The 23,568-nt window shown below is 38.3% G+C and overlaps 1 protein-coding gene across 1 annotated transcript in view; it reads right to left on the bottom strand.

Moving 5' to 3' along the window:
- The window catches only part of dtna (dystrobrevin, alpha), a 198,586-nt gene that overhangs the window by 50,313 nt on the left and 124,705 nt on the right, over positions 1-23,568 (bottom strand). The window contains exons 11-15 of the mRNA XM_043689334.1: positions 12,960-13,031; positions 7,467-7,544; positions 6,180-6,272; positions 2,337-2,424; positions 1,473-1,483 (exon numbers count right to left, since the gene is read on the bottom strand). Of these exons, the coding sequence (XP_043545269.1) occupies positions 1,473-1,483; positions 2,337-2,424; positions 6,180-6,272; positions 7,467-7,544; positions 12,960-13,031 (342 nt within the window). The remainder of the gene's footprint in view (positions 1-1,472; positions 1,484-2,336; positions 2,425-6,179; positions 6,273-7,466; positions 7,545-12,959; positions 13,032-23,568) is intronic.

The raw sequence follows: 23,568 nt of genomic DNA, 5'->3' as shown, positions 1-23,568 counted from the left end.
ACTAAGGACCTTTCATGTGCCCTCCTTGCTGCTTTTAGCTCTCTCTTCAGGTCCTTCCTGGGTACCCTATAACTCTCAATCGCCCCAATTGAACCTTCACGTCTCATCTTGAGATAGGCCGCCCTCTTCCATTTAACAAGGGACTCCAATTCCTTATTAAACCACGGCTCCCTCGCACGACCCTTTCCTTCCTGCCTGACAGGTACATAATTATCAAGGACACTCAATAGTACCTTGAAAGAAAAGCCAAAGTGTTGCAATAGATTCTGTTTGCAACAATAGGGTGAGGGGGATTTGATTTAATTTTCACTTTCCTAAGATAAAGTCAGTTGGCAAAGATGCTGCACTGGGAACAAGATTAGAGATGATTAAAATTATTTATGAACTGAATGAACTACTCCTATTCCGATGTTCCCATGACAGGAGCAATAGCTTGAATAACAGAACGTAGCCACCCAAGGAGACAGTCCCCAGCATTAGCTATGTAATTAAAAATATACAAATCTAAATGTGTATAAATATCACTTCTGGAATTTGGGTTTCAAAATAGAGGCAGATACTGGTTAAGTTAATTCTGTGAAAGCTTTACTTTTTGAAAAAAACCCTCAGACAGTCCTTCCAGAACAACAACAGGAGAATTTCGCCACATGGAATGCTCCTCTTGTAATATGTGTGAAATCATGCATGCAAGTGTTCTTATATCTTAGCTTCATCAGGTTGACACCTCAAATTTTAGATATGTGAAGTGGAAGTGTCCAAAGATATTGAAAGAAATATGAGTAGAAATTGCAAGTGCACTAACAATAAACTTTCAATCTTCACTGGAGTCAGAGATGGTGCTAGAGAAGTGGACTTCTAATATTGTACCCTTGTTAAAAAAAATGTTGCCAGGATAAACCCAGCAATTAGAGAGAGGTGAATTTTATTTTAATGGTGGGCAAATCTCTGAAATAATTATTTGCGATAATTGGCGTTCACAGACTTCCAAAAGAGGTTTGATAAAGTGCCACACAACTGACTTTTGAGAAAAGTTAGAGCTTATGGAATAAATGAAACAGTAGCAACACAAACACAAACTGGCTGAGGGATAGAAAGTAAAGCATAATGCTTAATGGATTTTTTCAGGCAGGAGGAAGGTTTGTAGTTGAATTCTTCAGCGGTGGGTTTTGAGGCAGTTACTTTCCCTAAATAAATTTTTGGTGTGCAGAGGGAAAATACCCATTTGCAGATGACATAAAACATGTAAATGTTATAAACTGTGAAGTGAAGAGTATAAAATTACAAAAGGACATTGAAAAGTTGATGGAGTGGGTACACAGATGAAATTCCATGCAGAGGTATGAGATGATGCATCTTGTTAGAAAGAATATGAAGGTACACTAAAATAAACGTGCTATGTTAAATGGTGTAGAGTAACAAAGAGACCTGGTGTATTTGTATAAGTCACTAAGTAAGCAGTTAATAAAACATACAGTATGCCAGGCTTTATTAATAAAAGAAATGCAGATGCTGAACTTATAGAAGTTAGACCTCATTGGAGTATTGTGTACAATGCTGTGTGCCACACTTCAGGAAACTACAAGGATGCATTGGAGAGAATACAGAAGAGGTTTAGGAGAATAATATTAATTAATGGAGAAAATCTTCAGTTATGAAAACCGATTGAAGAAAATGGGAATGTTTTTCTTAGAAGGACGCTAAGTGGAAATTTCATGTAATTTCTCAAAATCATAACTCTTCACTTGTAAATAGATCAAGAAGGAGAGAACACACATGTAAACTGAACTGCAGAAGTAGTAAATATGAAGTGAGAAAAAAAACATTTTGACACAGCTAGTGGTTAGGCCTGGAAAACACATGTTGGAAGCTTAATGGAGGCAAATTCAATGAAGGCATTCAAGAGGTCACTGAATAATGAATTAAACAGAGATAATATTCAGAGTTAAATGGAAAACAGAGAAAAGCAGTGTGGATACAAGGGGCGAACAGCCTCCTTCTGCAGCATAACCATTTTGTGAAATTCTGGTGGAACAGAGTCAACTGGGAATTTGATAAAAGAAAATGGATAAGCTGCTAAAGAAAAATTATTTCTAGAGGTATAAGGTAAGGATAGGGGTGTGGGACTAAATCAGCTGCTCTTGCAGGGAAACAGTATAGACAAAATTATCTGAATTATCTCTTTCTATGCTCTGACCATTCTATGATGCACAATCTGGACACAATGCACAAAATGGACTTCACACTGTCCACTTATGCTAAGGAATTTGTTAGAATATATATAGTGACATATTAAAAAATGAAACTGATAGAAACCAGACTGCTGGTTCAGTACTCACTGAAGATGCTGCCTCAGCAGCAAGTCGTGCTGCATACCGAGCTATCAATCGATGCTCTTCATCTAGACGGCTTGGACTATCAAGGACACTATTAAGAAAGGATAAAACCTCGACAATAAAACTGAATCCTTTGCTTTACTGTTCACAACTTCACCAACAATTGAATATTGCAACCATGGTGATACTTATTTGATCTCGATTCACATAATATCCATTAAAAGCATTGAATTCCATTACTGATTCTTCTCATGTATTATAACCACTCTGCATAAAGTAGGTTACAAGATTCATAACAAAATAATTCTGCACCAAATAATTTATCATTATTCACATTGTATACTTTGAACAGAACATTTACTACAAAGATCAAGATTTGTTGCACAGTGCTCAAATTTTACAGCTCAGTACACTTGCTGATAAATGTCCTCGAGACTGCAGTACAGCTTGCAGCATGATTACGTTTGTCATCTCTTGAATTTGATTCATATCCCTTTTACAAGAGTAATGATGATGAGGTCTCAGGAATTAAATAAGAATGGACACATTAGCTGGAAATTTATGAAACCTTACATTACTTTACTTCACATTAATATGGCTGAAAATTGTAATCTGGAAGATGTCTCGTTTTGTGTTCTTTGGAGCAGAGAAGGTAAAGACAGATTTAATAGCATTGAAAGGCAAAATAAAAAGAATAGTTGGTAACTAGAGGACACAGATTTAATTTAATACATAAATAAACCTGAAGCAAAATGAGGAAATTCACTGGGACTTGGGACTTCACTGCCTAAAGGCAGAAACAGATTCAAGAGTAACTTTCTGAAGGGAACTCAAAAATAATTGAAATAGAACCATTTGAAGGGTTAAGAGTAAAAAAAAAGAGTGGAACAAATTGGAAAGCACTTTGAAAGGTTCAACACAAGTAAAGTAGGCTAACAGCAGAGCGAGTTGGCCGGCACGAGAGCAGGAGCAGGCATCCCAAAGCATCAGTGGGAGCAGGAACAGGCTTTCCATTGTGACAGTGGTAGCAGGAACAGGCTAGTAAGGCAGCAGAGCGAAGGAGGTCAAGTCCTTGTGAAGAGTGCAAGCCCCCACATGGCTAGGCACTTATGGACGGTGGTGTTGAACTTTAAACCATGTTTCTATGTATTTCTACTTTTTAGTAAGAAGAACTGTAACGTTTAATGTTTTGACTTGATTTCTTTCTCTTTCTGTTTTGTACCAAGATCCTTTACCTTTGTACCTAAGATGGGTACATAAGTGGTGACTTGTAAACTTTTCACAGTATTCATGAGTATATGTCAAATCTGATAATAAACCTAAACTTAAATGGTCTTCTGTTAGATTTATCTTGTGAATCCAATAAGTGGACCAGCATTATTCAAATATAGCACAATGCAGGGGCTTTCCTTACCCAGAATTGGGAGTTTTCAGGTCATGTTTTACTCTAATTACTAAAACCAAGTCCAAGTTCAAGTCCAGAAAAAAAAATTTTACTACATGAATTTATTTCATGGTTGGATTACAATCAATATGCAGAATTAAGAACTACTTTTATTTTTGCATATCAGTGCTTATCTCCCTTCTATGCTAGTTTGTATGTTCTGACACAACCATGAAATCTACCTTAAGTGGATTCAGCTTGGCAGGTGAAAGATTGTTCAGCTTCAGTTTGGTGAGGACAGTAGGTGCTGTTAATATGAGGGCAGCCATTTCTACTGGGGTCCCAGTTACTCCACAGCCTGCAGGGACATTGCCAAGGTTCACCAGGTGACTCCCCCCATATAGAATAAGTTCCATTGGTCACTTGTAGTGTTAGTGAGAAAAAGCTCTTAGCTGGCTACTTAAATGGCTCAATTGGCTTTTCGGTGAAATGATTGTCCTGCAGCTACTCCACTGTTGGTAAAATGTTGCAGCAGGAAAGCTATGGGTATACCATGTCTATACAGCCCTCAGTTTCCTTTGCTATTTTACAGGCACCTTAATTCCAGCCCATCCCTGAAGGTTGGTAAATTCCAGCCCTGTAAATGCAAACCTTTTTTCTTCTTATACTCATATTTTCACATTCTTAATATATTGCTGAAAAAAGACACATTTTATCAAAATGTTTCTCAATTTACTCATTAGGACACTTCACAAGACATACTAATTCAAGGAAAAAGAAATATTTATAATCCATAAGAGGTGGAATTGATTGGAAAGTGGACCCAATGGGTTGCAATGAATATAAAGTAGATATGGGGGAAAAATAAGAGAGGAGAGGATTGATTACAATGTTTGTATTGGAGCCAGTATAGGGGTTTTAACATTAATCAACAAGACTATCTTATTATAATAAGACAAAGAACTGCAGTTGCTGGAAATCTGAAAACAAAAGAGAAATTGCTGAAGAAGCTCAGGAGGTCTGGCAACATCTGTGAAGAGAACGCAGTGATATGTTGAATCCAGTAACCTTTCTTCAGAACATCTTATTTATAGATTCCAAGTTAACTTATTTAATACTATATATAAATACAATCTTTGGTTTTGTGTTAGCTTATCTTTCTAAAAAGAAAACAAAAAAGGTTGATACATATCAAAGTTAATGTTACTATGTCACTGAATCATCAAATAAAGGAGTTAGTGAATGAAAAATGAGCCCCTGAAAATCAAAAGGAAGTCCTTGTGCATGTCTGACAAATAGCCTTTAAAACAAAATATTTTGATGTCAGAAATATTGCTTCCAGAGCCTGGTTACAATGCAGGAGGATATACAATTCACACAAATTGTTAAGTGAGCTAATCATCAAATAACAGATAAAACAGCTGCACCACTGGCTTCTTTCACTATTCAATTCATTATGCTCACATAATCCATCTACTAATAATCTCTATCAATCAAGACTTAATCCAATAATCATACAGTTGACCCCAGCCTCTCACATTTAGCATATTGTAAACCATACACAATTTTCAGCAATTAACACATTTAGTTAATTTGCACCTGATTAGTTCAAATGTTCTACATAAAACAGTAAAAAAAATCACAACTGAAGAGATTAAAAACATACCAATGGTTATTTTGCAAGCAATCAACAAACTTGGAAAATTCTGTAAAACTCAGAAAACTCTGCAATTTCTGGAAAACCAGAATTCAGCAAACATCATTCATTTTCAGACTGCTAAATCTCGATACTTAAAAAGACAAGGGTAATTTGATTTGACTAACATGTTGGACAAAACATGTTGGACATATTGGACTAAAATTGGACCTTCTACTGGAAACAGATGTTTGACATCCTGCAAATGTTAATGAAGTTCCATGTTTTAGAATTCTTTTGTCAAATTGGCTGTCTTGAGTGTAAAAGTCATTGAGCTGGTGAATGGCGCCAGATCTTCACCTGGAGCTATTTATTCTTACACAAATGTTTTCCACTGTTCTCTCTATAACTGTTTCTAGTCTTCATTTTCAAATACAGTACATTTCCAATTACCTTCTGAAATACTGTAAGCTCTTTCTCAATCATTGGGATATAATGAAGTGGAATGACAAACTGAGAAAACCTATAGTCAGAAATTAAGAAGGTTGTGACATTTAACAGTTAAACTTTCTGATAACAATAGATATTCTTGTAGCAATACAAAAACAGAACACTCTATATATCTTGATTTCATATTTTCTCTGACAAACATTTGAATCTGGAGGCCAAAACCTTCTTATAAAGCAATGTGGGCACAAGGATATATGGATATATAATAAATGAACCATGTTTTACTTATTCTTACATCAATGGAACTGACAGATTATTAAGTGATTTCCTCCAAACGTAACTATTTCCATATTGGGTAAAAGAAACCTCAACTAACCGTGAGGAATTATTCAGGAGGAGGTTGATATATAGACCAATCAGAACATGTTCATCACCCAGTCTATCAGCAATATCAAGGCTGTATTGCAACCTAGAATAATGGAAATGTAGAGGAACAAAACAAAGAAAAGAATAAAAAGGAAAAACATTATAAATTGTAAATGAGAAATTAAAAAGGAAGCAAAACCAATGACGCATCTGTATATGTATTGTCTCTTCTGTCTCAAGGCATTCAATTCATAATTCAGCATACTTTACTACTAGGATGTTAGCCAATTAATTGATTGGACTATTGGACAGGACCAAAGAGATCGAGGCCAGGATTTCACAGCATGGTGGCGCCCCCACCCACCATCTTGATAATTGGGGCCAATCATGCCTCAGTCAGTCATGGAAGCCCCAGTTGCATTTTATGTTCAGCGGGCATTTTAACTGACAGGATAGGGGCTTCCATCCTTTTAAGAGATAAGAACTAGCCCCCAAAATCAGACAGATTATCAGAAGGTAGCCAGTCCATAATTAGGGAATGTGGCAATCCTGCCCTAGGCCCTTAAGTGGCCAATTAAGAATATCATGGGGCCTTTGCTCACTGTTGCTGGAAAAAATGCCTGATTAGGCAAACCATGGCCAATGAAGAACCTTCTAGTGACAAGGGTTGACCCTGATGAAAGGCATCTCACTCTCATGAGTCATCACACCCTAGTAGATAGATCTCAATCCCAATTCCTCCTCTCTAAGGTGGCTGATCCTTGCATTGTTGCCACTGATGTTAAATGCCACAGGTGAAAGGCAGAAGTTGGCATACCCTTCCCCTGACATACTACCCTATGGTAGAATCCAAGGCGCAATAAAATCCCAGCCTCAATGAAATGTCTAATCTATGAAACTATGAGTACATGCATGACTTCTAATACTACATTTAAAATAGCAGAAATGATTCTACAAATGTCAGGCAATATGTGCTATTGCTTGCAATTCTTAAATACTTGGGGGAAAAATTGTCTGCCTAATGCAAACAATGCTGTTCAAGCAACAGTTCCTCAAGCCAGGAGAGGACTTCGACCAATATCAGCGCAGTATTTGTCACTGCTATCACTGGGGAAACCCAAACAGGTATTGGCCCATGACACTGACTGCTTCTGTGGAATGCACATCTTTGCAGTACTGCTAGTGGCCTGAGTTAACTGTAAGTATTGATGCATTTTGTTAGCATGTTATGTAACAAAATGACTTTTTTGTGTGTGTTAGTAGCTCATGCCAGTTACTGCACATTCTCAATACTCACCCTTTGCCCTTTAGCAAAGCTGGAGCAGCCCTAGCCAGTTGTTTGTTCTGCTCTACTTCATTGATCTCATCAGGAAAGCTATTTAATGAGATAAGAAAACTAAACAAGAATAAATAATGATACTGTGGGAAAGGTTAAGCGTAATAGCATTTGCAGTGTAACCACATTCCAAAAACATAAACTGAAAGACCTTATAGGCCAACAAAATTTTGCTGAAATATCAAAGCTTTGGGAGAATAATCAAATTAAGACTGATAAAAATGGTAAACTGGCTTAGCTGATCCTAAATGGAGATGACTGATTATAGTTTGGATCAGTTATGAAGTGAAATTTTCTCACTTGTCCATTACACCTGCTTTCCTTCATCCCAATCCTCCCCTTCTGTATTTTTGCTTTTAGATGTCCAAGATTAAAAGCTGAATTAACCAAGGCAGTTGTACTTTAGAGTGAGGGCAACACCTTCCTTTGCTGAAAAGGTACTCAATCTAACAACTGTAGCCACTATTTCAGATTCACGAACTGCGTGCACTTTTCATTCCAGTAGACAAGTGGGCTGCAGGAGGAACAGGGCTTGTATTAGTTGAATTGCAGAGATAAAGACATTGATGGTCAGTGTACAGGAGGAACACTGATAGTGTGCCCATCAAGATGATTGGTTTGTTGGCAGGTCAATGTCAAGGAACAATCCAGCTCCAATTTGGCACAAGGTTTTGAGCAGAGGTTAGGAGTCCATCCTTTCCAGTATGGAACTAGTAGTCAATTCCATGACAGCACCTATAGACAAAGCCACGAAGAACTGTCAGATTGCTAATATCCCAACTTCCACTCTAGCACAGGCAGAAACCATTCAGAGATTCATACTAATGTTGTGACAACCAAGCCCATTTTGGTGTAATGCAGGCTCATATGGTTGCATTTACTAGTGAACAAAGAGCCTCCAAGGTTCTTATAGCAGTTCAGCAATTGGTACTCTGGCAGATTACAAAGATTTCTGAGTTGCTCCTTCAGTGGAAATGGTTCTGTGTAAGCTGCTGTCCTCTCTCAGGATAACATCAACTGTATTCCCACTCTGCCGCTCTGCTGATGCCCATGCTGGATAAGGTCACTGTAACTCCCTGGTGCATTAAACCATGGCAAATAATGAAATTTTGGAAATGTCACCCTGCTTCCTTGGAAGGATCTGGTTGCACAGAGACTGACGAATATCATTATCTTTACACCACTAGCAGTGCTGCCCTACCCCTGCTTGTGGCTGCAGGTATAGTTGGCACAGTTCAGTCACCACATTCTTGGTAAAACATGTCACCTCAGTCAATGTTGGAGGTGTCTAAGTTGGAGGTCTGAAAATTCTTAGTCGGCAGGGTGTTCTGTTGACAGCCCTCCATCACTTCCTCCCTCTACATATAGAAACTTCTCTTTGCTACCTATGCTTCATCTAGGAAAATAGAAACTAAGTAGACGACTTAGCCCTTGAGCCTAGTCATCCTTCAACAAGATCATGGCTGATCATGACCAGATCCCTTAATATCTTCAGTTAACAAAATCTTCAAATTCCAATTCAAATTTGTGAAAGACAATTCCATTCCTCTACCACCCCGATTATGAAAAGGTATCTCACAATTACACACTTGAAAGATTTGGATTTAATTTCTAGGTTATGCTCCCTAGTCCTTAATGCCAAACTAATAGAAACAGTTCCCACCAATCTAACCAACCTAGGATCACAATCTAGAAGAAGGGCCTGTGCCCGAAACGTCGAATCTCCTGTTCCCTGGATGCTGCCTGACCTGCTGTGCTGTTCCAGCAATAAAGTTTCAACTTTGATCTCCAGCATCTGCAGACCTCACTTTCTCCCCTAGGATCACAATCTAGCCTAGTTAATCTCTTCTCATACTTGGGCAACACAGTGGCACAGTGGTTAACACTTCTACCTCAGCACCAGCGATCTAGATTTGATTTCAGCCTCCACTCCTGTCTGTGTGGAGTTTGGATGTTCTCTCTGTGTCTGGGTGGGTTTCCTCCAGATGGTCCAATTTCTTCCACAGTCCAAAGATGTGCATGTTAGATGAATTGGCAAAGCTAAAAAATTAGGAGACAGTGAGGACTGCAGATGCTGGAGATCAGAGTTGAAAGCATGTTGCTGGAAAAGCGCAGCAGGTCAGGAAGCATCCGAGGAGCAGGCGAATCAACGTTTCGGGCCCGAGCCCTTCATCAGGCTCTGGCCCAAAACACTGATTTTCCTGCTTCTCGGGTAATGCCTGACCTGCTATGCTTTTCCAGAAACACACTCTCAACTATGCTAAAAGATTGCTCCATAGTGTCCAGGGAACCTGTCCAGGCAGGTTATGTGGGTAGCCGTGGTAAAAACCCCATGCGGATTTATGGGATGGAGTGGATTGGATGGGATGCTCTTCAGAGGGTTGGTGCAGACTTGATAGGATGAATCACCTCTTTCTGTACTATAGGGAGTCTGTACTTTAACCCTTAGAATCCAGACATCAATCTAGATAATAAAAACTGCACTCTGTCTAAAGGCCAAAGTAACCCTCCTAAATTGTGGTGCTTAAAATTATAACTGCTCATGATGTGGTTTAACTGAGGCTGAAATATGGCATGTGCCATATTCCTCTAGGTACAGAAGCCAGCTTTCTATTTGCCTTTTAGCTTAGTTCTTGTACCCATTCATCTCTAAGTCGTAGCCCAAAAGAAGCTCTAGTGTTCACTTTCATTAAAGTCTGACATCCTGACATGCTAATGTCAGGCATTCTCATCAAATGACTGGTACTAACAATTTACCAAAACTCTTAGCACAGTTATAAGAACATCAGATTAAACCATCTCTTGCCCAGCAATTAGATATTCGAACGGAATGAAAAGAAAGAGGAAGTATACTCAATCTAGATTCTGTCCCAAAACATGGTTTCTATCAAATGATTGATCTGGTCCAAATGCTAACAAGGGAATTTTGATTTTTTTTCAGACATTTGAAGTTGTCATTTCTATTCTATCTTCTTTAATGATTATGAAATCATCAATTACCACTGCATGTGTATCAACTTTAAATATGCAGCATTTGCTTCTATACACCATGCAATAACAGGTTTTATTTAAGATCAAAACTACACATTTATGTATATTTAAAAATTATAGGCAAAGTTTGAGATCAGAAGGTCATAAGTGCTCAGGAAACATTCTTCACCATTTGTGTAGTCACATTAGGGATTCAAATCTTGCTGCAGCACATGATCTAATTCTACATATTCTACATAATTCTGCAGCTCCTACAGTGAAACTATTACTTTCTTATTAGTTTATAAATGTGGAAAGAATGTTAACCAAACTAGAGTAAGCTCCCTGTTATCTGGAAAATGGGGTGATACCTGTTACCCGAATCTGTCAGTTGCATGAGAAAAAAGCTTATAAAATCCCAAGACTGTACACTTCAAAAAAGAATCTTAAATCTAAATGTCAAAAGGTCAGTGCAATTCCCTCAGTAGGTTCTGCAAATGCTTGACAATATTTCAGTCATCAACACAACTAGCATTTGAGCAGTAGCTGATGTAAAGGGCTGAGGGAGTGGGGATTTAAGCCCAGTAGCCTTGAACAATTTCTTTATTTGTGCCTGCTTACAAGCTTTCCTTCACTCATGCACAAATTGTGAATGATTGTTCACTAAAGCAGTTTTGCTGCTCAATATGTTTAAGAACATTTTCAAATCCTTTGACAGTATCAGAAGCTGGAACGCCAAGTTCAAATAAACATTTTTGAAGAAACTTTACAAAAATAGTAAGTTTTCTTTGAAACATTTGCAAGTTGCATGAAAATTTCAGATGCTTGGTTACCAGATAATAGGGAAGTTACTGAAATAAGCAAGCAACAGGGTCTGTGAGCTTAAACAGCTACTATAAATTAATATTAAAAGTCTCCTTTTTGAGGTAACAACACTTCGCAAAAATGGCATAAACTGACTCTTAATCTCTTAAGTGACAAAATTGCAACTCATTAATTCACACATCTGCCACTTAACTTAGTAACAAAGTTGAGACGAGTATTTGGTTTGATCACTTTTATCCTGCACAAAAGAGGCAGCATTCATTCTTTTAGGCAATAAAAGAAGTCTGCAATGACTTAGAAAAGTTACTTCTTCTAACAATTCTACAAACTTTTGTACAGACTCACTATGCAAAAGGATCAGGCGTTTACAGTATGAAATTAATGTAGTTCTGTGCAAAACTCTGAAATTTCCCATTTTACTGCTAATTAAATATTATGATGTGTTGAAGTAATAATTTCAGCATTTGATAATCTGTTAAAATAAAAATATCCCATACAACCTGATGGTATGCCTTCCACTGCTGATACATTTGCACATCATTACGTTATGTAGTCTTTAGGCTCAATTTAGGTGGATCTGTAAATGAGGGTACCATACCATCTGTGGTGGTCCAATCACCAGCCAGCCAATTCCCACTCCCACCATGATTTAACAGGCAGAAGGACAGGCCATCACCCAATGTATAGCCTAGTAGTTTTAACACTGTTAGCAGCTGATTAGTGAAAAGATTATTCTGCACTACATGGAGGCACCCCATACACTCTCCCATTATCGGTTTTGCCATTTCCACCCACTACTCTCACTTGAGTGTGTCAACCTGGCCCCAGTGGAATCCAAAATTGCCTGATTTTGGATCTCTGGTTCCTGTTTCTCCTTGGTCTCCTGCAATATCAGCAGTGGCCATCAATCTTATTGTGGAACATAGTTGGTGACTTCTGATAGCCAGGAGCAAAAGAAAGTAGGATTTCTTCCAGCAGATTAATATCATCTCATATTAATTAAATGGTCCTTTCCCAAATAATTAAAGTACAGCAGATGGCCAAACAGAGACAGGTTTTCCCTCAAAATATACACTAGATTGCAGGAATTCTCCAGTGAGCAAGTGGCCTAGAGTTTGCAAGTCTTTCAATGTTCCCTATGGGAAACATCTAGAATGCATCTCCTATCATTCCATGTGTGGACTGACTGCTGTTCACTATGACATTACCTTTAAATGGGATGTATGTATTCTAATCACTCCAATGAAGAAAAAACATAGATCAAATTATCCTTCATTCCTTATTTTTAAGAATAGTCAATTATACTTTCATATTATTTTGAAATATTTCATCTGTAAATAAGATTTTAGGATTTTCAAAGTTTTCAATAAAATGTCTACCAAATTACACACCAGATGATTTGACCCTTTGAACTGTATGGAATTTTTCAACTTTGTTTCTTAAGCAACCTTAATAAAGTATTTATTTTCTATATTTATATTTTCTATATAAAATTATTTCAAACATGTTATTATCTCAAGTCAATAAAAAGGATACTTGCATATTAATTGTTAAACTCATCACAGACCCAGAACTACCGCAATCTATATGGGGTATAAAGCAGGTGGCTTCGTATTAGAGACTATTTAATAAAATCAAAGTTTGGCCTCGATCACTGACCGTGCATCTTTCATAAGCTCATTTACATACAGCTGAATGACAGTATGCTCATCATTCATCTCATCTAGTAACCTGAGTAAATTAAACCAAGAATAAAGTATAAGTGACTTAGAAAGCAGAAAACACTTTATTTCTGATGGTACAAGGGATGTGGATTTTTTTTCAGAAAAATCCATGTATTAAAGCAATTGCTAGTATTTCCGTTATTGTTGTAATATATTGAGGGTTTCAAAAGTTACAGTGAAATGGTTAGTAACATTAAGATCTCAGAAAAGCTCAAACAGATTGGCATTAAACTTCTGCAAAAAATATATTGTCAGACATTTGGATATTATTTTAATTTATTAGCACCAAGACATTACTATTAAGTACTGAATTTACAAAGTTAAAGTTAGCACTTTGTTCATATGCATCAAACACTAATTATTCTCTGGTCTTCTGAGACTTTGACCAATGTGGGACAATGCACCTAACTCAAGATCTGCAGCAATTCATCTGAACCTAGGAAATATGCTGAATTCACATCCATACATCATTAGAACAGAACTAAGACTTGAAGCTTTCATTACAGCAAACAGAATGCAAAAATGTCATCTAAATTATCTATGTGCATTCCTAAAAGTGAAGATGAAAATCGCATCTAAATCATATCAGATGTTACTTTGTAACTAGATACAAATCTTAAAAATAGAATATCATATGAAGTATCAGCAAAGTAGTTCCAATAGAATAGTGTGTTCATTTTTTTATGTTCAAACAAGTGTTCGTATTCTAAACAGCAAACTGTTTAGGATACTATTTGGGATCATGAATTCTGTAAATTTGATTTGAAGAAAAAAGAATAAGCATTAAAAAATGGACTGAGTAGTCTCCTGTACCATAACAACTCTCTAGGAGGCATTTTCCCATTAGTTAAAGTTTTGTTAACTAAAGTTCATGGTGCCCGGGCCATCATGGTTTGTAGTGACCTTTCTCATAGAATGAATATGATTTGCAGCCCAGAGAGCGCTGTCTCCTCGGTTTGAAGGAATGCCCAGTAGAGCAGGTAGCAGGTCAATGATATTCTTCACTCTGCAAGGAACTACCATCTTCTATTTCCTCATACTCACATGGCTACTAGTCACTATAATTCTGCAAAACCATCTCAACCAAGGCTCATGGTCTACAACACTTACCATTTCATGCATCTGTTTACTGCCTGGCTTGCTGTGTTCTTCCAGCCTCCTGCTTGTCTACTTTGTATTCCAGAATCTGCAGTTTTTTTTGTCTTTAACCCTGTTTACTCAATGGCTGTCACCCAGTTCCTCCTCCTAAGCTACTAACTCTTTCTGACCTTTGTGCTTCACGAATACCCATAATGGACACCTCACCTTTGCGCCTGCTGCATCAATACCACTGACCACTTGTCCCCCTATGTCACTGCAGGAAAAATTAGCCCATGAAAAGGCATCAGGAATCTCAATCACTACAAGAAGTTTAGAACTGGCCAGTGAGGAGCAGAATCACTCGTGGGAAGAGCCAACTTGATCATCTTTGCATAGCTCTCCTAATACCACTCACTTATGTTAATAATGTCAGTGATAGGAACTCCTAACTCTACTTTCACTCTTGAGGAGGACCCATTGATTTGACTTGGGAGCAAGATATGCCCCAGCTCTCTGGGACTTGTTGCAGGACAAGCACCTGCTCAGCTCCAGGTAGATGACATTCCTATGGTGTTGGTTGTTAATTACTTAATCAAAATGCAAGGGGAAGCTCAGCAGGCAGGTTGTCAGAGGCACTCTGTAAGCTGGGTCAAAAGTTGGAGGATTCTACCAATGATATCAGTGGCATGCTGGCTCTCGTATGTATGCATCTGGCTGTCTGAATAAAAATACACTCAGTGTCTCTCAAATATTCATACATATCTGCACTTAGTCTCTTTAGCTATTGGTGCTCAGCCTCAATAGCAAAGCAAGAGGGAGCGAGGGTTTGTGATCTCACTCCACATGCACCTTTCCTCTCAGAGAAAAAGAATGGTGCCAGCTGGCCCCCATAGGGAAAAATAAATGTCACATATGGGATCCTCAGAAATATCTTACACAATGCACAGCTCCTCTATCGCCTTACTGCCTGTGATCTCAAAACCTACAACAATTCAAATTGAGGAAAGTGGACTGTACCTGAGCATGGCAGTCTCAGCATTTCTAGGCTTTGCGAGCCAAAACACTATCAGGGACAACTAAGTTTTCCAGGCTAACTGAGGACACTTAGGTGGCATTATACCACATAATTGTAAATAATCTTGTACTTTGGAAACATGTGTTCACTTACATTCTTAAATGCCTGCTCCAGTGTTATTTTGCTGTCAGATCTGGCAAAGTGACACCTGTGTGAAAGATGAGCAGTCTCTTCAGACATCCCAAGAATGAAAGAAGTTGTAATGATAAAGCATTGCTCATCTCTCATGAATACTAATCTCTTGACTGTGGATAGGTTCAGATGCGAGGGATTCCCAAACCGTGACAGTGATGAGTGGAGCTAACTTGTTTCACTTTAATGTGGACTCAGGCTAAACACAAGGTACAAGACTTGAGCTAAGGCCTGGGCAGCACATATTACTCCACACATACACCCATCTTGTGAGTGGGAGTCCTGAATCAGTGATTATTTCATATATCTCGGGAGAGAAAGTTTCATTCTATGTATCAGCTTTTCAATGGTACGCATTACCATTCAAGGCTTAGAGATATACATTGAACAATTGTTCAATCTCCATCATAGCACATTGTGCAGCTCTTCTAGGCAGACCTAAGTGCTTCCTTTTGCAGGTCAACACTCATCCACAAGATGCTCAAACACTTCAAGGCAACATAACAGTCCATATGCACTCTGCAACATTGGAGGATGACTAATAATAGAAGGGCCAAAAGGAGATTTCACAGAATTACTCTCAAACGGCACTTCACTACACAACATTCAGATATGAAAAGTTGGCTGAAACCTTAAGACCAACCTTAATGTCGTGATATGCGCTTAGTTCAGTCTTACCTCCTTCTAATCAGTAGTACATGTAATGTGCAGATACTTGAAAGTGGAATCATTCAAAAAAAAAATCAAGTGTACAATCAGATGGATAACGAGATGTTTACGCAGCTACAGAAAGATCAACAACAACAGCAGAAAAGTTTTATCCTTTGTCCCCAGTAGGCTGTTTGTCAGATTACCAACAAAATCCGAATAGTATACAAATCTTGACAGCACCCAGGATATCTGGCATACACCTCCAAAACATGACACTAATGGTCACATTTGATTTCAAGAACAATGGAGTGGAGGCCTACCTTGGTGATGACCTAGGTAGGTTGGTGCCAGGCTGCACTGAAAGCAACGTGGGTGCATTTGATAGAGACCTACATCTGGGGAAACCAGCAAAATTGGAGAATCCCATTAGCTGGGGTGTCTGACTCTTCTTACTTTGGGAGAAGGTTATGAATGGCTGTGATCTGGAGAAAATGGCATCAGATACATCCCATATGTATTTTAAGGTCAAGGACTGGGAGATGCTGAACAGATCCCCAGATGCTCCTTGAAACAAGTTTATGCTATAAAATTTCAGAGCGGCTGTGACCTTGAAAGCCACCTGGTTCGGATTGTTACCTAGTCCTTCTCAGCACACATTTTGCTCCAGCAGATGACACAATTCTATGATGATGGCCCAGACATGTTTTACAGAACTGCACTACATCTTTGTAAAGACTTAGCCATGTAAAATATCTGTTTATCAATACTTGTGTTTTCCATATTCCTTTATGTCATGCCATAGGAATGTCATGTGCTACTTCAAACATGTCATTATAACATCTGGGAGAAAACCCTTCCATTCATCATCCACAGATCTAAGAGGATATCTCCATTTCCTCAGCAGGATTCCATTTTTAGTATAACAACACTCAGGAAATCATTCAAGCTTTAGCATAAGCTGTCTGTTCTAATTTGTTTGACTCTGGATCTGCTTCCTGAGCCTTAGTTAACAAAGATGTGCCAAGTACTTCTTTTTAATTATCCTCATTCTTAAACAGTTAGACATATACTTGTGTTATTCTAGGGACCTTTTGTTGAGCCATTCCTCTGATCACTACACGTAGACATGATGGAAAATATTTGGACCTGTTCTTACAACTGTTCCATTTCTTTAAACTCAACTGGACTTTCCATGATTATTGGTGAAGCTATGAATTTTGCTCCGGACAAATCACTTCCCAAGAATTCTGTCAATTATGTCCACAAATTTCTTAATTTCCACAATTACCACTTGTCTGGATAATCTGAGGAGCAGGCTCAGACTGTGGATTGGAGTGGGCCAGTGTGCTTGGACTGTGACTGTAGTGGCACAGCAGGACAAGTTGGACTGTCTTTAAGTATTTTTTCTTTACTGTATTTTAAATTAAGAGAATGGCACCAATACATTGCAATGGTATAAACTTTTCAATGTATTTTACATTGAATACACATGAATTCCATTCAATTCAATTCAACAAATCACAACTTTAGACTTTGTACAATGGGATTGGAATATACTCTCCACCTATTCCATTTACCAACACTGGTTTTTATTGAACTGTTTGGAGGGAAATTAAATGCTTCTCAAGCAAGAGGGTTTGAGTATCCGCTGTGTTCTGAAGTATAGTTATGGGCTTGGATGCTTGCTATGAAGAAAAAAACAGGTAACCTTCCTTTCAGTGAATGAGGAGACTATGGTTCTACAAACAATTTGTATAAAATAATAATGATATTGAGATGGTCATGTGCCAAAGAAACCCAAAGTGTGTGACTGTAAAATATTTTATAAAGATACTAACATCAAATAGTGGTTGGATGAAATATGTCTTTTTCCAAAAGAGAAGATTGGATTAGTTTCAAAAATTCAGATAAAATGTTCTTATGACAACTCCACAATATTAAATATGTTTAGACGTGTTTCTTTTTAGATGCTTTTGGCTTTGAGTATAAATTACAATTTGCTTTTAACTGATTAACTAATTAAATAAGTCAAATAAGGGCAATAGGAAAACTTGGAAGTAAATTTCTGGATACAAACTAGCAAAAAACCATTCCTCCACACCCAGATCAAATGGGACAGGGTTAGGGTGCTCAACACACGTACACAGTTGGTCCATTGTTCCAACAAATCAAGTTCATTCTTCTAACCTGCCTGCTTTTGCTTCTGTCCATGTCCATTCCCACCTCAAGTTTGATTCAGATGCTGGTGACTCTGACTCCAGCATGTCCCGACCACTCCATGTAAAGAATAGCACAGGTCAGCACTGCTGAGCAAGAGGTGAGATTGCAAAGTTGGCCCAACTCTCAATCTTGCCTTAAAGATGAAAATCTGCCCTTTGTTCCATTTGGTCAAATTCAGTATTGCAACAACCTCTATTAGACAAATGAAGATCTGGCAGAAAATAAAACTGGGATCTATAATCAGGAATTCTTTTATAGGACACAGAACATTACAGAGCAGTACAGGCCCTTCAGCCCTCGATGTTGTGCCGACCTATGGAACCAATCTGTAGCCCATCTAACCCAAACTATTCCATTTCCTCAATGGTTAGCACTGCTGCCTCACAGTACCAGAGACCTGGGTTCAATTCCAGCCTCAGGAAACTGTCTGTGTGGAGTTTGCACATTCTCCCCATCCAAAGATGTGCAGGTTAGGTGAATTGGCCATGCTAAATTGCCCATAGTGTTATGTGCATTAGTCAGGTGTAGATATGGGGAGTGGGTCTGGGTGGGTTGCTCTTCGGCAGGTCATTGTGGACTTATTGGGCCAAAGGACCCGTTTCCATACTGTAGGGAATCAAATCTAATCATCTATGTGTTTATCCAATGACCATTTAAATGCCCTTAAAGTTGGCGAGTCTACTACTGTTGCAGGTTTTGCATTCCACGCCCCTACTATTCTCTGACATCTGTCCTATATCTATCACCTCTCAATTTAAAGTTATGTCTCCTCATGCTAGCCATCACAATCTGAGGAAAAAGGCTCTCATTTTCCACTCTATCTAACCCTCTGATTATATATCTCAATTAAGTCACCTCGCAACCTTCATCTATCTAACAAAAACAGATGTACCTCAGCCTTTCCTCATACAATTTCTCTCCATACTGGGCAACATACGAGTAAATCTCCTCTGAACCCTTTCCAAAACTTCCATATCCTTCCAATAATGTACATTCACCAGAACTGTACATAATACTCCAAGGCAGCCACACTAGAGTTTTGTCCAGCTGCAGCATGACTTCATGGCTCCGAAACTCAATCCCTCTACTAAAAAAGGCTAACACACCGTACGCCTTCTTAACAACCCTATTAACCTGGCTGGCAACTTTCAGGGATCTATGTGCATGGGCACCGAGATCTCTCTGCTTATCTACACAACCAAGAATCTACACTACCATTAGCCCAGTGCTCCTTACTCCTGTTGCTCCTTCCAAAGCGAATCACCTCACACTTTTCCGCATTAAACTCCATTTGCCACCTCTCAGTCCAGCTCTGCAGCTTAGTTACGTTTCTCTGTAACCTGCAAGATCCTTCAACACTATCCACAACTCCACCGACCTTAGTGTCATCCACGAAGTTACTAACCCATCCTTCTACGCCCTCAGCTCAGGCATTTTTAAAAATGACAAACGGCAGTAGCCCCAGAACAGATCCTTGTGATACACCACTCGTAACTGAACTCCTGGATGAACATTTCCCATCAACCACCAACCTCTGTCTTCTTTCAGCTAGCCAATTTCTGATCCAAACCACTAAATCACCCAAAATCCCATGCCTCCGTATTTTGTGCAGTAGCCTACCATTATCAAATGCCTTACTGAATTCCACATACACCACATCAACTGGTTTACTCTCATCCACCTGTTTGGTCATGATCTCAAAGAAATCAATGAGGTTTGTGAGGCATGACCTATCCTTCACAAAACCGTGTTGGCTATCCCTAATCAACTTATTCCTCTCTAGATGATTGTAAATCCTATTTCTTACAATCTTTTCCAACACTTTACCCCCAACAAAGTAAGGTTCACTGGTCTATAATTACCAGGGTTGTCTCTGCTCCCCTTCTTGAATGAGGACATTCTCTCACAAAATGTGCAATTTTAAAAAACTTCAGCATGTAAGTGTGTGACGATGCTCTGGATTTCAGAGGTTATTTTGTCCTGTTTTATTTTGAAGTGAGGTTGTAAGGCAGAGGCATCGAGCAGTCTTGAGTAATGCAAACAGCTTGGGGCCTTGAGGTTTTTAAAAATGTATCTCACAGATCAGGATTTCTGGGTTTTAGTTTTTCAATGGCATTAGAAGTTGTTGGGTCTCAACAGATTTGGAAGCTTCAGTAAATGTCTCCTAGCTGCTACTCTCTCTGAATTTTCTCTTGATAATTCTTTCTCTTGGATTGGAGAACAGTATGTGAGAATCTGTGTCTGAAATTGCCTTTATGCCAAGGGATGTGTTTCTGAGATGTTACTATTTTGGAAGAGTTAATTAGTAATAGTTACTATATCTATTATTCGGTTAAGTTTTCCAATGGAGTTAAGTTATTCTAAGTTCTTTCTTTTGTTTGTATTTTAACGATAGTTTTCAAATAAATTGTCTTTTTGCTTAATGTCAAGTAGTGTGACCAGATGCATTATATCTAGAACACAGCATGTCACATTTGCTTGTAAAATAAGAAATGATTAGGGTCTAGGTTACCTTACTAAAATATTTTGAGGGGGTCTGGTCTGTTCCATTACAAGTGAAAGAGTTAAATATTGCTGTCAAATAAAGAAAGATAAATTGACTGAGGCCTCTTCTGGGTGCCAGTTCTGTGTCCAGTTCTGGTCATCCTGTTATAGGAAAGATACTACTTAGCTGGAGAGGGTTCAGAGAGATTAAATAGGTTGTTGCTGGGAATGGAGGATTTGAGTTATAAGCAGAGGCTGGATAGGCTGGGATTTCTTTCACTGGAGCGGAGGAAGTTGTGGGCGAGTGACCTTATAGAGGTTTATAAAATCATGAGAGGCATAGATAAGTTGAATAGCAGTTGTATTTTTACTTAGGGTGGGGGATTTCAAGACTACAGGACATATCTTTCAGCTAAGAGGAGAAAGATTTAAAAAAAGAAATGAGCAGCAATTTTTTTTTAGACAGGGTGATTCTTATGTGGAATTAACTTCCAAACAAAGTAGTGGATGTGAGTACAATTACAATATTTAAAGGCATTCAGATATGTACATAAATAAGAAGTGTTTGGAGGGATATGGGCTAAACGCAAGCATGTGGGTCTATGTGGACTCCTTGCAGGTCAGCAAAGACTAGTTGGACTGAAGGATCTATTTCCTTGCTGGACGACTCTATGACTGGCTTGGCAATCATGCCTGATTCATTTCATTACATGTGCAATGCAAAAGGTAGTGTATCAACATTTTATCTAGTTATTTTGGATTTTTATTTTATTCTTTCCCTAAGCATTCATTGCTCCAAGAAGAAATTGTAATCTAGGTCAGAGGCAGCCAGAAAATTCTGAACGCAGAATTAAATAACCATGAACAGGTCCCCCAAGGCATCATGCACTTTATAATTTTTTCAATTAGTCATTATCACAGTCTCAGCAACAGTGACTTTTATCAGTAACAGAATATCCAATATAGACTAATCTTTTTCATATACAGATTATAATTCACATATATAATTCAGACAGTGCATACAAACATTAGTTATATTTTATCAGAATGAAGGAAATTACAGTTTCTCACCTCTGTTCTACTCTCTTCCACCCTCTTCCATCAGGTGCAGGATACAAAAGTTTAAAAACACATACCAACAGTTTCAAGAACAACTTCTTCCCCGCTGTTATTAGGCTTATGAATGGATATCTTATATATTAGTTGATCTTTCTTTGCACCTTCTCTGTAGCCAAAACACTACATTCATCATTATGTTCTATTATTCTAATATACTTATGTAAGCTATGATTTGTCAGGTTAGCATGCAAACAATAATTTTCACTGTATCTTGGTACATGTGACAATAATACCTCAAATTTAAAAAAAAAAGGTTGTGCAGCAAACAGATGGAAATATCTGAATGATCCACTAACTCATCTGTAACTTTCCATTCAACAGTTTGGATCTTCATTTGTTATCCATTATCAACTTGAACATTTTTTCTCCCATTCTGAGAATATGATGATATGTATAAGGCTCTTTAAAGACAAGGCTGAACCATAATTTCCCAAAAATAATGGACTGAAGTTGTGATTTCCTGTTTAATGGAGATGGGACTAAAGTGTGTGACCAACCCATTCATGAGAAGAAGGGTAGTCATTTTAATATTATGTTGTGGCTTCTTGCCTTTGTTTTAACAATTATTCCATTTTTAGTCATAGGAGCCTGGTTTCCTAAGCCTCAGGAAACCCAGCAGCTTAAAGAAGATGAGAAGATGTGAACGGAGGACAGCAAACTTCTTTAAGCACAGCTTGCAGGCCAGGAAGATCAATCTGGCCCAACAAGCCACTTACCTCCACAAAACACAATCCAGGGATGTGATGAAATGCACCAAACTTGCCTGAATGAGTGCAACTCCAAATACAATTGTATTCAGGACAAACCAACAGATTTGATTGACATCCTATTCACGTCCTTAAGTATTCCCCCCAGTACAACAGTCTCACAGTGGCTGCAGTGTACAAAGTGCAGGCTAACAATTGTCTAAATTCGAACACCAAAATTTCTCTCACTTATATGGATAATGTTATCAGGAGCATAGTCAATCTCTTAAAGTTACACAATCTCCTGCTCCCGATCAGTGCTGAGTTAATATATTAGATTGCCCTCTTGAACATCACAGTGCAAGTTTTTTCATCCCAGACTGCAGTAACTACCTCTCATGGACAGTTAGCGAGTGGGGGGGTGGGGAGTAAATGCTGGCAATCCTCAGATGAATAAATTAAATAAAAGGCAGGCATGTTATTTAAATACACTTAAGTGAATAGCACAAATAGATTGCAGTCACATAATATTTGTTCATTGAGAGAAGGGATTGAGAAATACAGCAAAAAGACAGATCTTGTTTCTTACAAGAGTGTTGAGAATGCTATCATTATCATCTTGTTATAATATGAAGTGATGCCTGGGTATCGACCACTTGTAGTTGGCACAGGGTATTGCCACCAAATTCTTTCTTATACTAGTGTAAGGGTTTTCTCATTGTCAATGTTGAAGGATGAAGCAGAAAAAGCTCTTATCCTTGATAACAAGATGTGACTTACTACGTCTCAAATTATTATATAACATGTTGCTTTAACTGTTTGACAAATTAACTACTACTAAAAACAGGAAGACGTGTTTCAATGAAGATCTTGGGCCCAACTGCCGCAAGCTGCCAAGTGCTGCTCCAAGTATGCTATGTCAGAGTGGAGTTTCCTCTTAACTTATACATTAACTCTTTCATATCTACGATCTTGGGCTCAGTTTATTTGAGTTAGCTGGATGTCTGGATTGCAATCAGAGTTATGCCAACAGCATGGGTTCAAATCCCACACTGGCTGAGGTTACTATGAATGGCTCTCCTTCTCAGCCTTTCCCC

Source organism: Chiloscyllium plagiosum, chromosome 4 (genome assembly GCF_004010195.1).
Source record: "Chiloscyllium plagiosum isolate BGI_BamShark_2017 chromosome 4, ASM401019v2, whole genome shotgun sequence".
In the NCBI taxonomy this organism is placed as follows: Eukaryota; Metazoa; Chordata; class Chondrichthyes; order Orectolobiformes; family Hemiscylliidae; genus Chiloscyllium; species Chiloscyllium plagiosum.
Note: the sequence above shows the minus strand (reverse complement) of the source record. Positions and strands in the feature narration are given on the sequence as shown.